Source organism: Phyllostomus hastatus, unplaced genomic scaffold (genome assembly GCF_019186645.2).
Source record: "Phyllostomus hastatus isolate PE091 unplaced genomic scaffold, TTU_PhHast_1.1 phas_contig_113, whole genome shotgun sequence".
Lineage (NCBI taxonomy): Eukaryota > Metazoa > Chordata > Mammalia > Chiroptera > Phyllostomidae > Phyllostomus > Phyllostomus hastatus.
The window spans coordinates 12,950,525-12,964,647 of NW_025333530.1; the positions used below are offsets into that span (position 1 = coordinate 12,950,525).

The following is a 14,123-nucleotide window of genomic DNA, read 5'->3' on the forward strand; positions in this document are numbered from 1 at the left end:
ACCAATATTCCCTATTGGGCAGTTCTGTTGCAGCTTTTTGTGACAGAGCCCCAATGTGGACCCTACATGCAGGCCACTGTACCCAACCACAGGCAAGCTTCTCTTGGGTCTTGCTGCTTAGGGGCAGGGTAAGAGAAAGACAGAATTGGTCTGTGACCAGCATGAGTGGAGGTCTGGCTCCTTGGGAGGTACACGGACCTTCCCAATTCTTGATCTTTGCAGTTGGAGTGGGAAAGGGACTCTGACACAGAAAGATCAGTAAGGCTTTGTCAGCATGGCTTCTGTTTTCCAGAACTCAGATATTCGGGTCCACGTCCAGGAAGCATCACACCAATCCCTCTGTATCCATCCCAAAGTCCCCCTGGTTGACTTCAGGAGGGAGAGGCGCCTATTTCAAAAGGTTGTGACAAGTTGTTGAAAGGCATCTAGGGTGAATCACTGGTCTCAGAGATACTTGCCCAGCTTTCCAAAGGAGTGTGCACAGACTCAGGCGATTGCTGGAAGACCTCCTTGAGAAGGCTCTTTTCTGTCCTAAACAGTCCCACTGTGACTTTCTAGCCCACCAGGGATTTGAAAGCTTTTAAGTTCTTTCCTCTCATTCTTCTTTCTACAAACTCAGTATTTCCCATTCAGTAACCTTTCTTCGTGGACCTTCAGTCAGCTATCTCTTGGCCATGCATAGGACACTGCTGGAAATGCTGTCCTGCCCCTGGGAGTCCAGGTGTGGAAAAAGGGGGAAAATATAGGAAAAGTCTCCTTGTTGTCCTAACACTGGGTAGACTGGAGTCACCTTATAAAGGCCCTGCCTCTAGGCCCCAGGATTTGGCCCTCCTGCTATTCCTTCTCAAGTACCCTCTAAAGGAATCCGTTTACCACATGATTCAGCAGATTCAAATACTCCCCTCTGAGGTGTCAAAGATCAAGCTGGATGCAGGGGACCACAGTGTGGAGCTGAGTTCAGGATTCTAGGGAATGATAGTTTTACAAGGTGGAGATAATGCATTGCTCTGCTCCATCCTATGCTTGGTAGACTTTTTCTGCTTCCACCTGCCTGGATGCTTCTCCTAACTAGACTCTGAACCACAAGGTAAATAATATATCGACATAAGATGACAATCAATTCTTTATTTTCACAATCCCCTACTGTCCAACTAAGTTACTAAGTTGTAAGTGCCCAGAAAAAAGGGGCTTAAGGTCTTACTGAAACTTGGGTCTGGAGATTTTTTAAAATCCTTTTTAAGTTCAACATAAATGAGAAATAAAAAAAAAACTTCTGACATTTTCAAAGAACAGATATAGGAAAGTGTATTAATATACATTCAACATATACTGCGCACGTTAGTTACTATAATACAAAGCAATGATTTTTAAAGAGTATAGTTCCAAGATGGCACGGTTAATGGGCTCAATGGCCTCCACTGGGTGGTCAACTGGAGGGTGGCAGTCTGCTCTCCCATCAGTTCAGTTCCATGTAAACAGAAGTTAAACAGCAGCTGTTCGGCCTTTCATGGTAGCCTCCTTCTGGTGAGTAGCTGGTGGCCCCACAAAGTGAAGGGGTGGCTGGGGACCATGAAAACATGGGCCATATCCTGAGAAAGGCTCTGCACTATAGAAATCCATCAAGGGCTCCTGGGTCCAGGAGCGGAGCTGCTGATATTAGAAGAACAAGCTGCATGGGGATCCTGTCAGCAACATCAGGACGACCATGCTGGGCACCCACTTTCTTCTGTGCAAATTCAGAATGAAAGACTAGAGGGGGACTGGGGACCATTTACTTCCTCAGAAAAAAAGGATCAGGAGTCAGAATCATTAATATTTCTTTCTTGTTTTGAAGATCAAAGGAGACAACCCAGATCCTTTGTCAGTCCCCAGGCAGCATAAAAGACTTTGGTTTCTAACAGTGAAGGGAAAGAAAGACAACGACACAACCAATAGCTATTGCATATGCACTGCTTCAAATGGGGATGCCTGTCACCGGCACAAGAAAGAACTGTTCACAATTACATTGTCTAAATAAAATACTTTGAACAAAAGGTGCAAGTCACAATTCAAATAGAACAGAATCTGGTTAAACGTTTCTCTATTAAACAAAAATTCCTTTTCTTTTTATTTATTAGTAACAACAATAATAATATCAACATTTACCAAAACAATTCCTACATGATCGAGAATTAAAAAGGGAATGAGGATGCCCAGGGAGGAGGAGGTTAGGAAAGAGGCAGGGCCCAAGACAGCCTCCTAGTCTTCTTGCCTGCGACAAACAGGCTAAAAGAGAAAAGCGTGTGTATCTCTGTGTGTGTGGGTGTGTGTGTATATATATACATATGGAATACTCTAGAGAAATAATTCTTTTTCTAGCACAATATAAAATGAGTGTAAGGTGATACAAAGGCATAAATACCACTGTAGGGTGCAGTCCATGAGTAGAACCAGTAGGATGGTAAGGGCAACCATCTTTCCAGGTTATAAGAGGGGAACTGAATTATACACCAAAGAAAAAGCTCACATTGAGGCATTTTAACCAGCACTCCATCAACACCAGGTCACTCTCAGCCTCCAGGCTAACATTCTAATATGATCTTGGCTGGACCAGACATGTTTTTCAGTCGATCCCAGCAGTAAAGATTTCCCCAGGTTCTAGGCTGGGGGTTTCTCTTTTTGCTCTCCAAATGCCAAAGGCCATCACTACTTCCTCTATCCCTTTCCCCAACCACTAAGATTCCAGAAGGTGTCATCCTTTAGTTTTTGCTCCTGTGGAAGTGCAATGCAGAGCACTGGCTCTGGGTCCCCTGTTCTCTGTACTCTAACTGCTTTGCTCTTCTGTCTTAAGAAAAAAAGAAAAAGAAAAAGAAAAAGAAAAAAAGAAAAAGAAAAAGAAAAAGAAAAAGAAAAAGAAAAAGAAAAAGAGAAGTAAAGCTAAAAAAAAAAAATCACCTCCAAAAGAAAACATACCAAAAACCAAAACCAAATCAACAACTGAAATACATCAAATACACTTTCACAAAAGATGGCGAACGTGGATTTTCTGTTTATTTCCTTGGTGACTTGGTCATAACAAGCAAACATGGCAAACCCCCCTCAGAACCCCGAAGAACAGCACACTGATAAACTAAATGTGAGGAAAGGAGTCACAATGTTCTGCGTGGAGAGAAACACAATGGCAATTTGGTGCAATGCTGCTAGATACTGTTGGTTTAAAATCCATTATTTTATTCCCCAGCTGTACACAAACCTGCAACAGAGCAGACACAGAGGGGGATTAGCGTGAAAAGAGAAAGCCTCAAAAGTTTCAATTGATGACTTTTAAAAAATTCAACTGGGTAGTATAAGATTTTTTTTTCTTTTTGTTGCAAGTACCTGACTTAAGCTTTGACTATCTAGGCATCCAATTCAAAAAGAAAGACTACCTTGAGTAAACACACTGGCCCACCAGGAGGCTAGATAAAGAGCCTCCTCTCTCCACTGGAGCCACTTTTGTTTTGGAGATCATGGTAGATTTCAGTAACTGACCATTTGGGCTCATTGTTTGTTTTCATTTCCCATGCTTTAAATTCCTGCTGTTATGTTTTAAATCCACCAATGAAGGGTGAGCCTGCAAAACTCCAGGGTCCCTCCCTGACCTCCAGTAAAAGCAAATTACCAGGCCTATTCCCCAAAGGATCCCCCAACCCTCTCAAGATCCTGCTGTATGGCCCCAGGTGTGCCATGTAATTTGTGTAATTTCCAGGTCTTGTAAATAATAAATCTGCATCTTTTCCAAGTTTCCCCATGATTACTGCTGAAGGGTGTCTTGCAGCCATAGTAAAAAGCACAAGAACCATCCAGCCACAATGCTGGTTTTCAATAGGCTGAAACCAATAAAAAACAGCCTGGTTCACATTACCTCAGGCTTTTTTAAAAAATTGATTATGCTAATATAGTTTCCCATTTTTTCTCCTCTTTATTCCTCTCTGCCTTGCACCCCCTACCCCTGTCCCACCAGCATTCCCTACCCTCCTTAGTTCATGCCCATAGGTCGTACATATGTTCTTTGGCCTCTGTGTTTCCTGTACTATTCTTAACTTCCCCATCTATTTTGTTCATACCATTTCCGCTTCTTATTCCCTGTACCTTTTCCCACATTCTCCCCCTCCCCATCCCCACTGATAACTGCCTGCCTCCATGTGATCTCCATTCTGTGATTCTGTTCCTGTTCTAGTTAGTCACTTAGTTCTTTTTTTTTTGTTTTTCTTATTTTTAGGTTCAGCTGATAGTTATGAGTTTGTTGTCATTTTCTTATTCATAGTTCTGATCATCTTCTTCTTAGACAAGTCCCTTTAACATTTCATATAGTAAGGGCTTGGTGATGATGAACTCCTTTAACTTGACCTTATCTGGGAAGCACTTTATCTGCCCTTCCACTCTAAATGTAGGTTCTTGCCTTTCATGACTTTGAATACTTCTTTCTACCCCCTTCTTGCCTGCAAGATTTCTTTTGAGAAATCAGCTGACAGTCTTATGGGAACTCCATTGTAGGCAACTGTCTCCTTTTATCTTGCTGCTTCTAAGATTCTCTCCTTACTTTTCATCTTGGGTAATGTAATTATAATGTGCCTTAATGTGTGCCTCCTTGGGAAATTCTTCAGGACTCTCTGAACTTCCAGGAAACCTATTTCCTTTGCCAGATTGGGGAAGTTCTCCTTCATTATTTTTTCAAATAAGTTTTCAATTTCTTGCTGTTCCTCTTCTCCTTCTGGCACCCCTGTGATTCTGATATTGGAACATTTAAAGTTATCCCGGAGGTTCCTAAGCCTCGCCTCATTTATTTGAATTCTTGTTTCTTCATTCTGTTCCAGCTGAATGTTTATTTCTTCCTTCTGGTCCAAATGGTTGATTTGAGTCCCAGTGTCTTTCTCTTCAGTGTTGGTTCCCTGTATATCTTCCTTTATTTCACTTTGCATAACCTTCACTTCTTCCTCTATTTTGTGACCATACTCAACCATTTCTGTGAGCAACTTGATTACAAGTGTTTTGAATTTTGCATCTGACAGGTTGGCTATCTCTTTATCACTTAGTTGTATTTTTTTTCTGGAGATTTGATCTATTCTTTCATTTGGGCCATAATTTTTTGTCTCGATGCACCTGTTATGTCATAAGGGGTAGAGCCTTAGATATTTGCCAGGGCAGGACAACCCACAGTGCAGCACTGTGATGCTATATGTGGGAGAGGGGGTACACCAGATGGAACAATGCTACTTGCTCAGCTCTCCGCCGACTTTCAGTCACTTCTTCCACTACCCATAAGCAAACTAGGTCCTCCTGGTGCTGATTCCCAGGAGGGTGGGCTTATACATGTTTTAGGACCCCTTGGGTCTCTCCAACTAACTCTGCTGTAAGACTGGAAGTTTGTCCCACTGCCGCAATTCCCACAGGATTTAGAGCCAGAGGTTTTGAGGCTTTATTTCCCTGCACTAGAAACCTGGGTTGTGTGGTCTGCCAGCCTCTGCCTCACCTGCCCTGTCGTCCCGTCGCCACCTTGCCACAAGTCCTCTCTGCCCAGCTGCCCATCTCCGCACCTTCTTAACTCCTTGGTTCCACACAGTTTGATTTTCTGGCAGTTCTGGTTATTTTTTGTTTTTAAATTTGTTGTTGTCCTTCTTTTGTTTGTGTGAGGAGCCAAAGTATATCTACCTATGCCTTCACCTTGGCCGGAAATCTCTCTCTGGTTCACTTTACCTTAGGTTTTTAAAGAGATCTGCCACACTGAGGCTCTAATACGGATTTGCCAGATGGCTTAGCTTCCATCAAGTCTTTTCTGTCAGAGTTTTCAAAGAACCAATACTACCTACTATGTTCCTTTAGGCATTACTCCAACCAGGTCAATTTACCCCTTTTCTACCACTGGTCTCTGATCACCCATTGCCTCTGTCTAGAATAGTCTGCCACCTGTAGCACAGGCTGAAATATTATGGCTGGAAATGATTTCTTACTGGGCTTCATCTTTCAGAACTGAGTTTAAAGACAACCTCCTTTCCTTATTACCCTGGCCAGAGATGCCCCATCCTTCAAAGCTGCAGCTCACTCATGTCTCTGTGAAGGCTGTTACAGGACTTGTAATTACAACACATGTCTTATCCCCACAGTTAAACCAATGGACTATGGCTAGCATATCTTCTGTCTGTACCTACTCATACCCCCAAACAACTGGCGGTGCTTAATGACAGACCAGGAGGGAAAGAATGGTATTGTGGAGTTCACATGGAAAGACTCTCCTGACAATTTCAGGACCTGGTACTGGGCCAAAGGGCTGCTTTGGCCCTGGCCTGGGTAATACTTACTCTTGGTTCCTGTTACACTCCTGCCTGTTCCATGCTGAAGGAGACCTCGGGGTGCTTATAGCTGAGCAGTATGTCTGTTATACATGTTGATGGGTAGCAGGAGGAGTTCAAATGCTGGCTGCCATCAGTCAGGTCTATGTGCTCATGATCTCCTAGACTCTCCCTGCATTCTGAAGACCAGAAAGAACATGTGAGATTTTCTGGGAGCAGGAAATCGGGGGCAGGTTGACAATAGGGAGAGAAAAGAGGAAGAGAAGTCTGAGTACCCATGCCCTGACTCCCAGCCTGAATCCTACCTCACAGCAGACTATCACTGTGTTTAGTGACTGTAGGCTGGAAGCCAGGATTCTTCTAAGTGTTCCATTTTCCCCCATAACTGTGTCTCCCACCATCAAGCTCCATCAACAACTGTAGTGTGGGAGAAGACAGAATACTGCTCCTTCAGGAAGACTTCCCTCTTTAAGGGAGAAGAAAATTTACTGCTAGTAGACACTGACTATGGGGAATTCTACACTCTAGGAATAGTTCCAAGCATTTTAAACTCACTAGGGCAGTTGACACTCACACCACAATCTAGGATACAGGCTCTATTGTTTCTGCCACTTTACAGAGGAGGATGTTAGGGCTCAAAAATGCTGAGTGCCTTGCCCATGTAGCCTGTAAAGGGCAGTCAGGGTTTCCTGCAGACCTGTCCATTCCAAGGCCTGTGCTTTATATCTATTATGAAACCTTCACTTAACTAGTTCTAAGGGGAGGCAGACATATTCTGTTTGGACACAGTGCCCTCTAATAAGAACCAGAAAAACAGCTATTAAATGAGTATTTTAACAAAGCATGATAAACAAAAGTGTGGTATCTCTGCACTCAACTAGAAGGCATGCTCCTTTATTTATACATGCATGCTCAGTGAAAGAGAAATGGGGAAGAATTCTGTGTCCAGAATGCCTTTGGAACGCTATGGCATCCCATGAACTCTTTACACTGAAGAAGGGAGCAGTCACTGGTGAATATGGAAGGGAGGAGTTCTAGGGACTTCTTGGGGGCACCCCATGTGTAAGCTTCCTTACCCTCATTTTCCCCATCCTGAAACTGCTGGCTCCCCATAAGTGAGGACTGACTAAGGACAGCATCTGACATCCGGGCGGAACTAAGTGCTTTCCCAGCCACGAGACTCATTCCTGGCAAGTTATCCAGCTGCACCTGCAGAAAATGATTAGGACAGTACATAAAGATACCAAACAATATGCAACACATAGGTAACTCTTAAGAGATAGCTGTTCCCTCTAAAAGAACTCAGGCAACACTCCCAAGCAGTACTCCCAGATGCCCCTCCTCTGCACAGTACCATCCAAAGGGGGCTGTAACAGGGACAGTATGGGAAACTGCTGCAGTTTCTGCCCTCAGATTGGGTGAGGGCATGGTGAATCTCAGATGCCATGGTGGACAGATGCCATTGACACCTACATGGCCTCCCAAACCAGGTTTCTGACCTATCCCCGTCACCATGAGGAGTCTAACAAAATTCTCTGCAAGGATGGAAATGTCCTACCATGCTGTCTAATACAGAGTCATGAGCCACAAGAGGCTACTGAGCACTTGAAATGTGACTAGTGACTGAGGAACTAAATCTTTAATTTAATTATATTTAAATTTGAATAGCTACTTGTGGCTAGTTGCTACTGCATTAATCAGTGCTGCTCTAGGAGTCTGTCCTAGGAAAACAAGCCTTGCAGAGCGAGGTTAGCTCTCTTTATCTGAGTAAGCTCAATGTACCTGCCAGAAAACCAACCAAGAGCCTAAGAATTCATTTGCTGGGGCTTGAGTTTTAGATTGTTTGGGTAGAAGTTTAACAACTAAGGCCAGAGGGGACAGATGGCAACTACTCTTCATTCCTCAGTCTAAAATTGGAGAATAGATTCCACTGAGATTCTACTGGAGTTAAGGGCTGGTCTGTTCAGGTGATTCAAAGATATGCTTCCTTAGTTCTTAGAGGTGCTGGATTCTGGTTGAGAAGACTGGAGGAGTACATGCTACCCAACATTACTAAGTTTTGTTTCCAGGGTTGGATTGGTACAATTCCACTTCTGAGAAGCAGGAGGGACCAACATACATAAGCATCATCGCTATTCTGGATTGTATGGTGTCTCTGGAGGGTCCGAGGCCTGTGGTGCTCACTGACTGAGGGGCGTGCTGAGTACCCAAGTCCATTATGATCTGGCAGCTCCATTGCTTGTCCCGGAGAACTTCTATCCATGCAGTTCCCTATGACAGATTCTGAGAAGACAGCAAAATAGGGTTGGTCAACAGACCTGAAGTTTCTCTCAACATTGTCAGTACCTATCAAAGGAATGTCTTGCAAGAGACAGTGAACAACAGTGAGACACATGTGTGCACTACCTACTAATCCTCAGCTGGCTGGTGATGGTGCTCACAGAAGCCTGGACCAGCCTTCTTTCTAACCCTAAGTCCTATAGCAAACATGAGCCTCTTTGTCGAGGAACCATACCCTTAGGAGAAAAAGCCCACATGGTGGTTGATCACATGGAACATCTTCTTTTTTCTTCATCTCTCTGTTGACTTGACAGTGCTGTACTCTCAAAACCACATGCATATAAGAATCATTCCTGGAGCTTTCAGGAACCTCTAGCCTGGGAGGATGGCCTCCATTCTGTGGACGCCTTCTCTCTCCTTTCTTGACTTCCCTCTCAATGTACCACCCTAGTCTTCTCTGTTTCTCAAACTGCTGTTCCCAACTCTGTCCATAGCTCCTCCACTCTTTACATTTCTATCCTTGAGCTTCCCTCTTTCCCCATGTTTACTTTGGTAATATCATCTATATTCATGACTTCAACTATATTGCCTCTATGTAAAGAACTACAGAAATGCTCTTTTAAGCTCCAGGTCCACAGCTCCATCTATTTACTACATGTATTTTTCTGGATATTTAACATGTCTAATTCCAAACTCATCAACTTCCCCTACAACCAGCTCCTCTTTCAGAAATCCTTGTTTCTTACTGCCTCTTTTCTGAAACTGTGTGTGAGCTCGTAGGGTACTTTACTCCTGGTTCCACATCAACTTAAGTGTAAAGAATCTACCTCTGCAATATTGGTCACTCCAGTCCCTTTCTTTCCAATCTCATGGCTTCCATTGAAGCCCTATTACCTCATGCCTGGATTACTACAACAGCCTCTTAACTATGCCCCTACCACTACCCTACAGATTAATCTTTCTACTGGGTAGCCCAAACACCTCATTTTCCACAATACTTTCCCAGCCTATCTTCCAATGAAGGTTACTCATTGCTCTCCCCTACATCCTAAACTCTGGTCAAATGGGACCACTTAAATCTTCCCTACCCATTCACAACTCTATGTAAATATTTGCTCCTGCTGTTCCCTCTCCCTGGAAATGCTTAGTTCTTCTACTTCCATTCCTGCCAATCCAAATCAACTCATCCTTCTAGGTCCATCTCAAATGTAAACATTTTTTTGAAACTTTCCCTTTCATTTAGAAATAGATTTGCCTTTAAGTGTCAGAAGACTTTATTGAACTCTAATGACTCTACATAATTATTTCTGGCACTTTGCTCAATTGTGTACTTGTTTTAATCATTCCTGTAATACTAAGTTCTTTGAGGACAAGAATTCTATCTTATGTGTGTCTGTGAGCCTTTTATCTCAGAACATTGTCCTATACCCAGAATTTATTAATTCTCTCCTTAACTGATGTTAATAAATGTTCTTTTAATATGGGTTAGTATCCTGTCAAGAGTCATATAACCCTAAGAACTGTATTTTGGAAAGAAAGAGGAGTTCAAGAGGAATGAATATTTCTTCTGGACTTAGCATGGTCAAAACACCAGGGCCACAGGCAAGTTGCTAGATCCTCCTGGTTGTACTTTTGGCTCCATTTCTTAAGAGCTGGGCACTTGAACATGTTTTATTTGCCTGGTTGTTTTCTTGGGGGTGTTAAAGCTCATTGGCAAATATTAGACCTATCTCCTAATGAACTATACCTTGGCAAGACCAGGTTTTCAAAAAAGTTTTTTGTAGGAAACATAGCCCTAGTGCCAGTAGTTATTTGAATAATAAAAGGAAAACATACTGTCTAAGTGCTGGGTAAAGGGTTTCAGGTTTCTATACTGAAATGGTCTCCTACAACAATCAAGGTTAGGACTGGGCTTAGGGGCTGAGGTAGAATGAATGGGAGGGAGGGGAGCTGACTGATATGCATATTGCTGGTAATGTAAAACATTCTGGAGAAAAATGAGAGGAGGGGGAACTTCCCAACTACCAAAGATGAAAACAAGTGAGAAATCCTTTTCAAGTTCTGTGAACACAGAGGTTCAAAGGAACAACCAGAAGGCAACAGTTCTGCTATTGAAAGCTAAAAGCCAGCAGAGAGTAGAAGATAAAAGCCTACACCAAAACTTGCTTCGTGGGATTAGCTCACCCATCATACCCACCCAGCCCAATTCCTCTCAGTGGGCACAGCTCATGTGCTAGCCCCAGGGCCAAAGGAAAACCACTGGCAGGAAGTGGTGCAACAATGGCTTTATGGAGTGAGGAAATGGCTCTCTGGTCTCTGCTGCCAAGCAACATATAACTGCTTCTTAACTTTTTCAAAATATTTTTCAATGCCTATATTCTCTTCTTTGATAGCTAGCATCATCGTTTTCAATTCCTTGGGTTTCTTTTGTTTCCCTGGATTATAGAATTGGATGCAAATCTCATCACTTGCATCTCCTTGCTCCCCAAAGACAAACATAAGAGCTCTCCTGTTTAAAGATTTTTAAAGAATCATTATCAAACATGAGGAAATGGCAAAGCCAGCAAAATGTTTAAGCCCTGGTTCTTGATAATTCTTTTTCACCTCTTCTAGAGGCCTCAATGTGTGTGTTTGTTTAACATGTATGATGAACAATCTCCTCTGCCCCCATCCCTTTTTTGGAATTTATTTTTATTCCTAAAAATGAGGTTTCTCCAAACCCAAATACTCATTTTGGCCCTGCCTCTGGGAAGGTCACATGGACACTGTCCTCCTTGTCTGCTCTCCTCCTGGATTTCAGGTCTGGTGCCAACATACCTGAGTGCCGCCAAAGACAGAGCAAGCTATTGCTTGACTAACCATGTGATGAGCCTTCCTGACTCTCCCACCCAGAGCTCACCAGCGCAGCTCTGGGGTCAGGAAGACCTGGGCTTGAATGCTGGCTTCACCAGGATTCCTGGGGAGTGGGACAGTAACTTGACTTGATGAGATCTCAGTTTCTTTGTCTGTAATACAGGACTTACTCCACAGGTATATAAAGTGCTTACAAGAGCTTGGTACATCATAAAGACTGGTATTACTCATACTCATTTCAGAGATGTTAGTTCTGAGGGGATAAGGGCTTACTGAACCAGTTGACAAAAACAAAGAAAGTGATTTTATCAACAAGGACCTTACTTCTAGAATTATGGAGACAATTTCCCCATATGTAAGTGAACAAATGAATTAATGAAACTTTAATTTTCAGTGAAGAAGCCTCTGATTTAGGAAAGATACATATAAGTTAAAAACTAGATGAAAAAGGAGTCAGGTAACAAACCAGGGTTTTGTCTGCTCAAGTTTCAATATAATCCACAAGTCAAAGATCTGTAAGGGCTGGCAGCTATTGCTTGGCAGATGTTTGAGAGGTATAGGACGGAAGGTGAGAAGGCATAAAGGAAAAAATACTAGGCTAGGGAATCGGCAAACTTGAAGTCAGGATCTAACTCCATCACCAATAGAATGTACAAAAATCAGATAAACCATTTACTCTCTCATAATCTCAGTTCTCTGTCTCAAAAATGACAGTTGTTTGGGGGCTCAAAAGACAACACATGTGAAAGGGCATTTAACAAATTATAAAGGACTGCACAAGTAAGCACAAGTAAGTTGTGCTTTGGAGCAGCTTGCACAACTCTCTATTGAATCTGTCAATGTTGACTTGTCCTTACTCATTTACTAGGTTTTAAGAAAAAAATGAGAGAAATGACATGTGTGCATATTTTTCTTAACAGTTCCGAGGAGAACCCTCCAAGCCTATCATTTTACCTCACTCTGAGGCCTGAAGTCCACTAATATTGCTGACATTGACTAGGCTCAAGGAAGAGGATGTGGTTTTCTTTGTGAGTTTAAGTTGGTAATCTCACTGGTAAACCAGTTATGCTGTTGTAATTATTAATTTGCAAAGTAAAAAAGTCAGGTATAGAAGATAACCCTTAATTCTACTTCTGTAGTGGCAGTTAGGGAGATGACAGGCAGCATGGGGCACGTAGTGCCCTGGAGCACCTGGCTTCATACTGAGTGACAGCACTCAGAACCATAAAGGAAATAGGTAACCATGAACAATGACAAGATGGCATTTAGTTTTCCTTGTGTTAACACCAGTGATCCCTGTTCATCTTCACTTAAGAAATTTTAGAAAGATCACACTATATCTGCTTTTTATAATCATAGTCTCACATCACATAACAATGGAAATACATTCTGAGAAATGTGTTATGTGATTTTGTCATGCAAAAGTCATAGAGTGTACAAACCTATGTAGTAGAGCCTACTATACACCTGGGCTGTATGGTGTAGCCTATTGCTTATAGGTACAAACCAGTAGAGCATGTTACTGTACTGGATACTGTAGGCAATTTTAAGGCATTGTGCTAAGACATTATGACAGCTATGACATGACTAGGCAATGGGAATTTTTCAGCTCCATATAATCTTGTGAAACCACCATCATATATGCAGTCCACCATTGGCCAAAACATCCTTATGTGGTACATGACTGCATACCTCTTACATAGCACTCATTAGGGGGCACTTCGAGTTAAAACTGTTCATGACCTTGCCTTCCTTTCCCCCAGCAGGTATAAATTTCCCAAGGGAGGTTCTTTAACTTTTCATCCATGCGTTCCACACAGCACCTACAACATAGTCTGTGAATCCTAGTAATTCAACAAATGAATTTGTTGAATTTGCTCTACCATGGAAATAACAAGTTGTGTTTTGGCACTAGTGTGTAACTACAGAGGTTAAGGTATCATTAAAGGAAACAGCAAGTACCCCCACATCCAAAGAGATAAATAAGTGTGAGCTTCCCCCACTTGCCTGCAGGGTGGTGGAGGTAGAACATCACAATCCTTTCTTAACAAAAGTGACAACAGGTTATTTGATCCTGGGTAATGTAAAACTGTGGGCTCTTGGGTTTTTAAGAGAATAAAAGAATCATGTCAGGTTGAAGAAGGGAAATTGTGGCGTCTCAGTTTCTAGTGTAAAAGGGATCACATAATATATACACCTCGAGATGGTTGTGAAAAGAAACGAGTAACTAGTTGAAAGCAGCATGCATGGAGCAGATTTACTACAAACATTAATTCTACCCTCCTTCTCTTAGGGGCATTTAGCTTAACATCCCTAAGTACACAGATGAAGAAAGGGAGGAGAGGTTACAGCCAGGCCCACTGTCAGGCCTCGTCAGAGTAAGCTCATGTTGTTTATGAACAATGGGGACTTCCAGGATAAAAAATTGTTTTAAACATACAGATACACATCTTCAAAGGGATTTCAACTTTTGAGCAGCATTGGGCTTCCTTAGACTATTAGTTTCTCTATTGCATTATTTCACTATACTGGATTCTAAAGACACATAACAGTTTCTGGCTTTATCCATTAAAGATAATTGTATATGTGGTTCCAAAAGTCACAAACTAGGAGCAGATATTAGGAAAAGATGAACAGTATTCAAGTGAGAACAAGCATAGTCTATAGGTAAGTTGAAGATTA

The 14,123-nt window shown here is 42.3% G+C and overlaps 1 protein-coding gene across 4 annotated transcripts in view; it reads right to left on the reverse strand.

The window, feature by feature from the left end:
• Positions 1-1,110: 1,110 nt before the first annotated feature.
• Positions 1,111-14,123, reverse strand: part of SIK3 (SIK family kinase 3) — a 261,321-nt gene continuing 248,308 nt past the window's right edge. For all 4 annotated transcript variants that reach the window (XM_045837983.1, XM_045837965.1, XM_045837973.1 and 1 more), the window contains 4 exons: positions 8,428-8,591; positions 7,385-7,517; positions 6,318-6,487; positions 1,111-3,232 (listed from right to left, as the gene is read on the reverse strand). In XM_045837983.1, the coding sequence (XP_045693939.1) occupies positions 6,330-6,487; positions 7,385-7,517; positions 8,428-8,591 (455 nt within the window). In that variant the 3' untranslated portion in view covers positions 1,111-3,232; positions 6,318-6,329. The remainder of the gene's footprint in view (positions 3,233-6,317; positions 6,488-7,384; positions 7,518-8,427; positions 8,592-14,123) is intronic.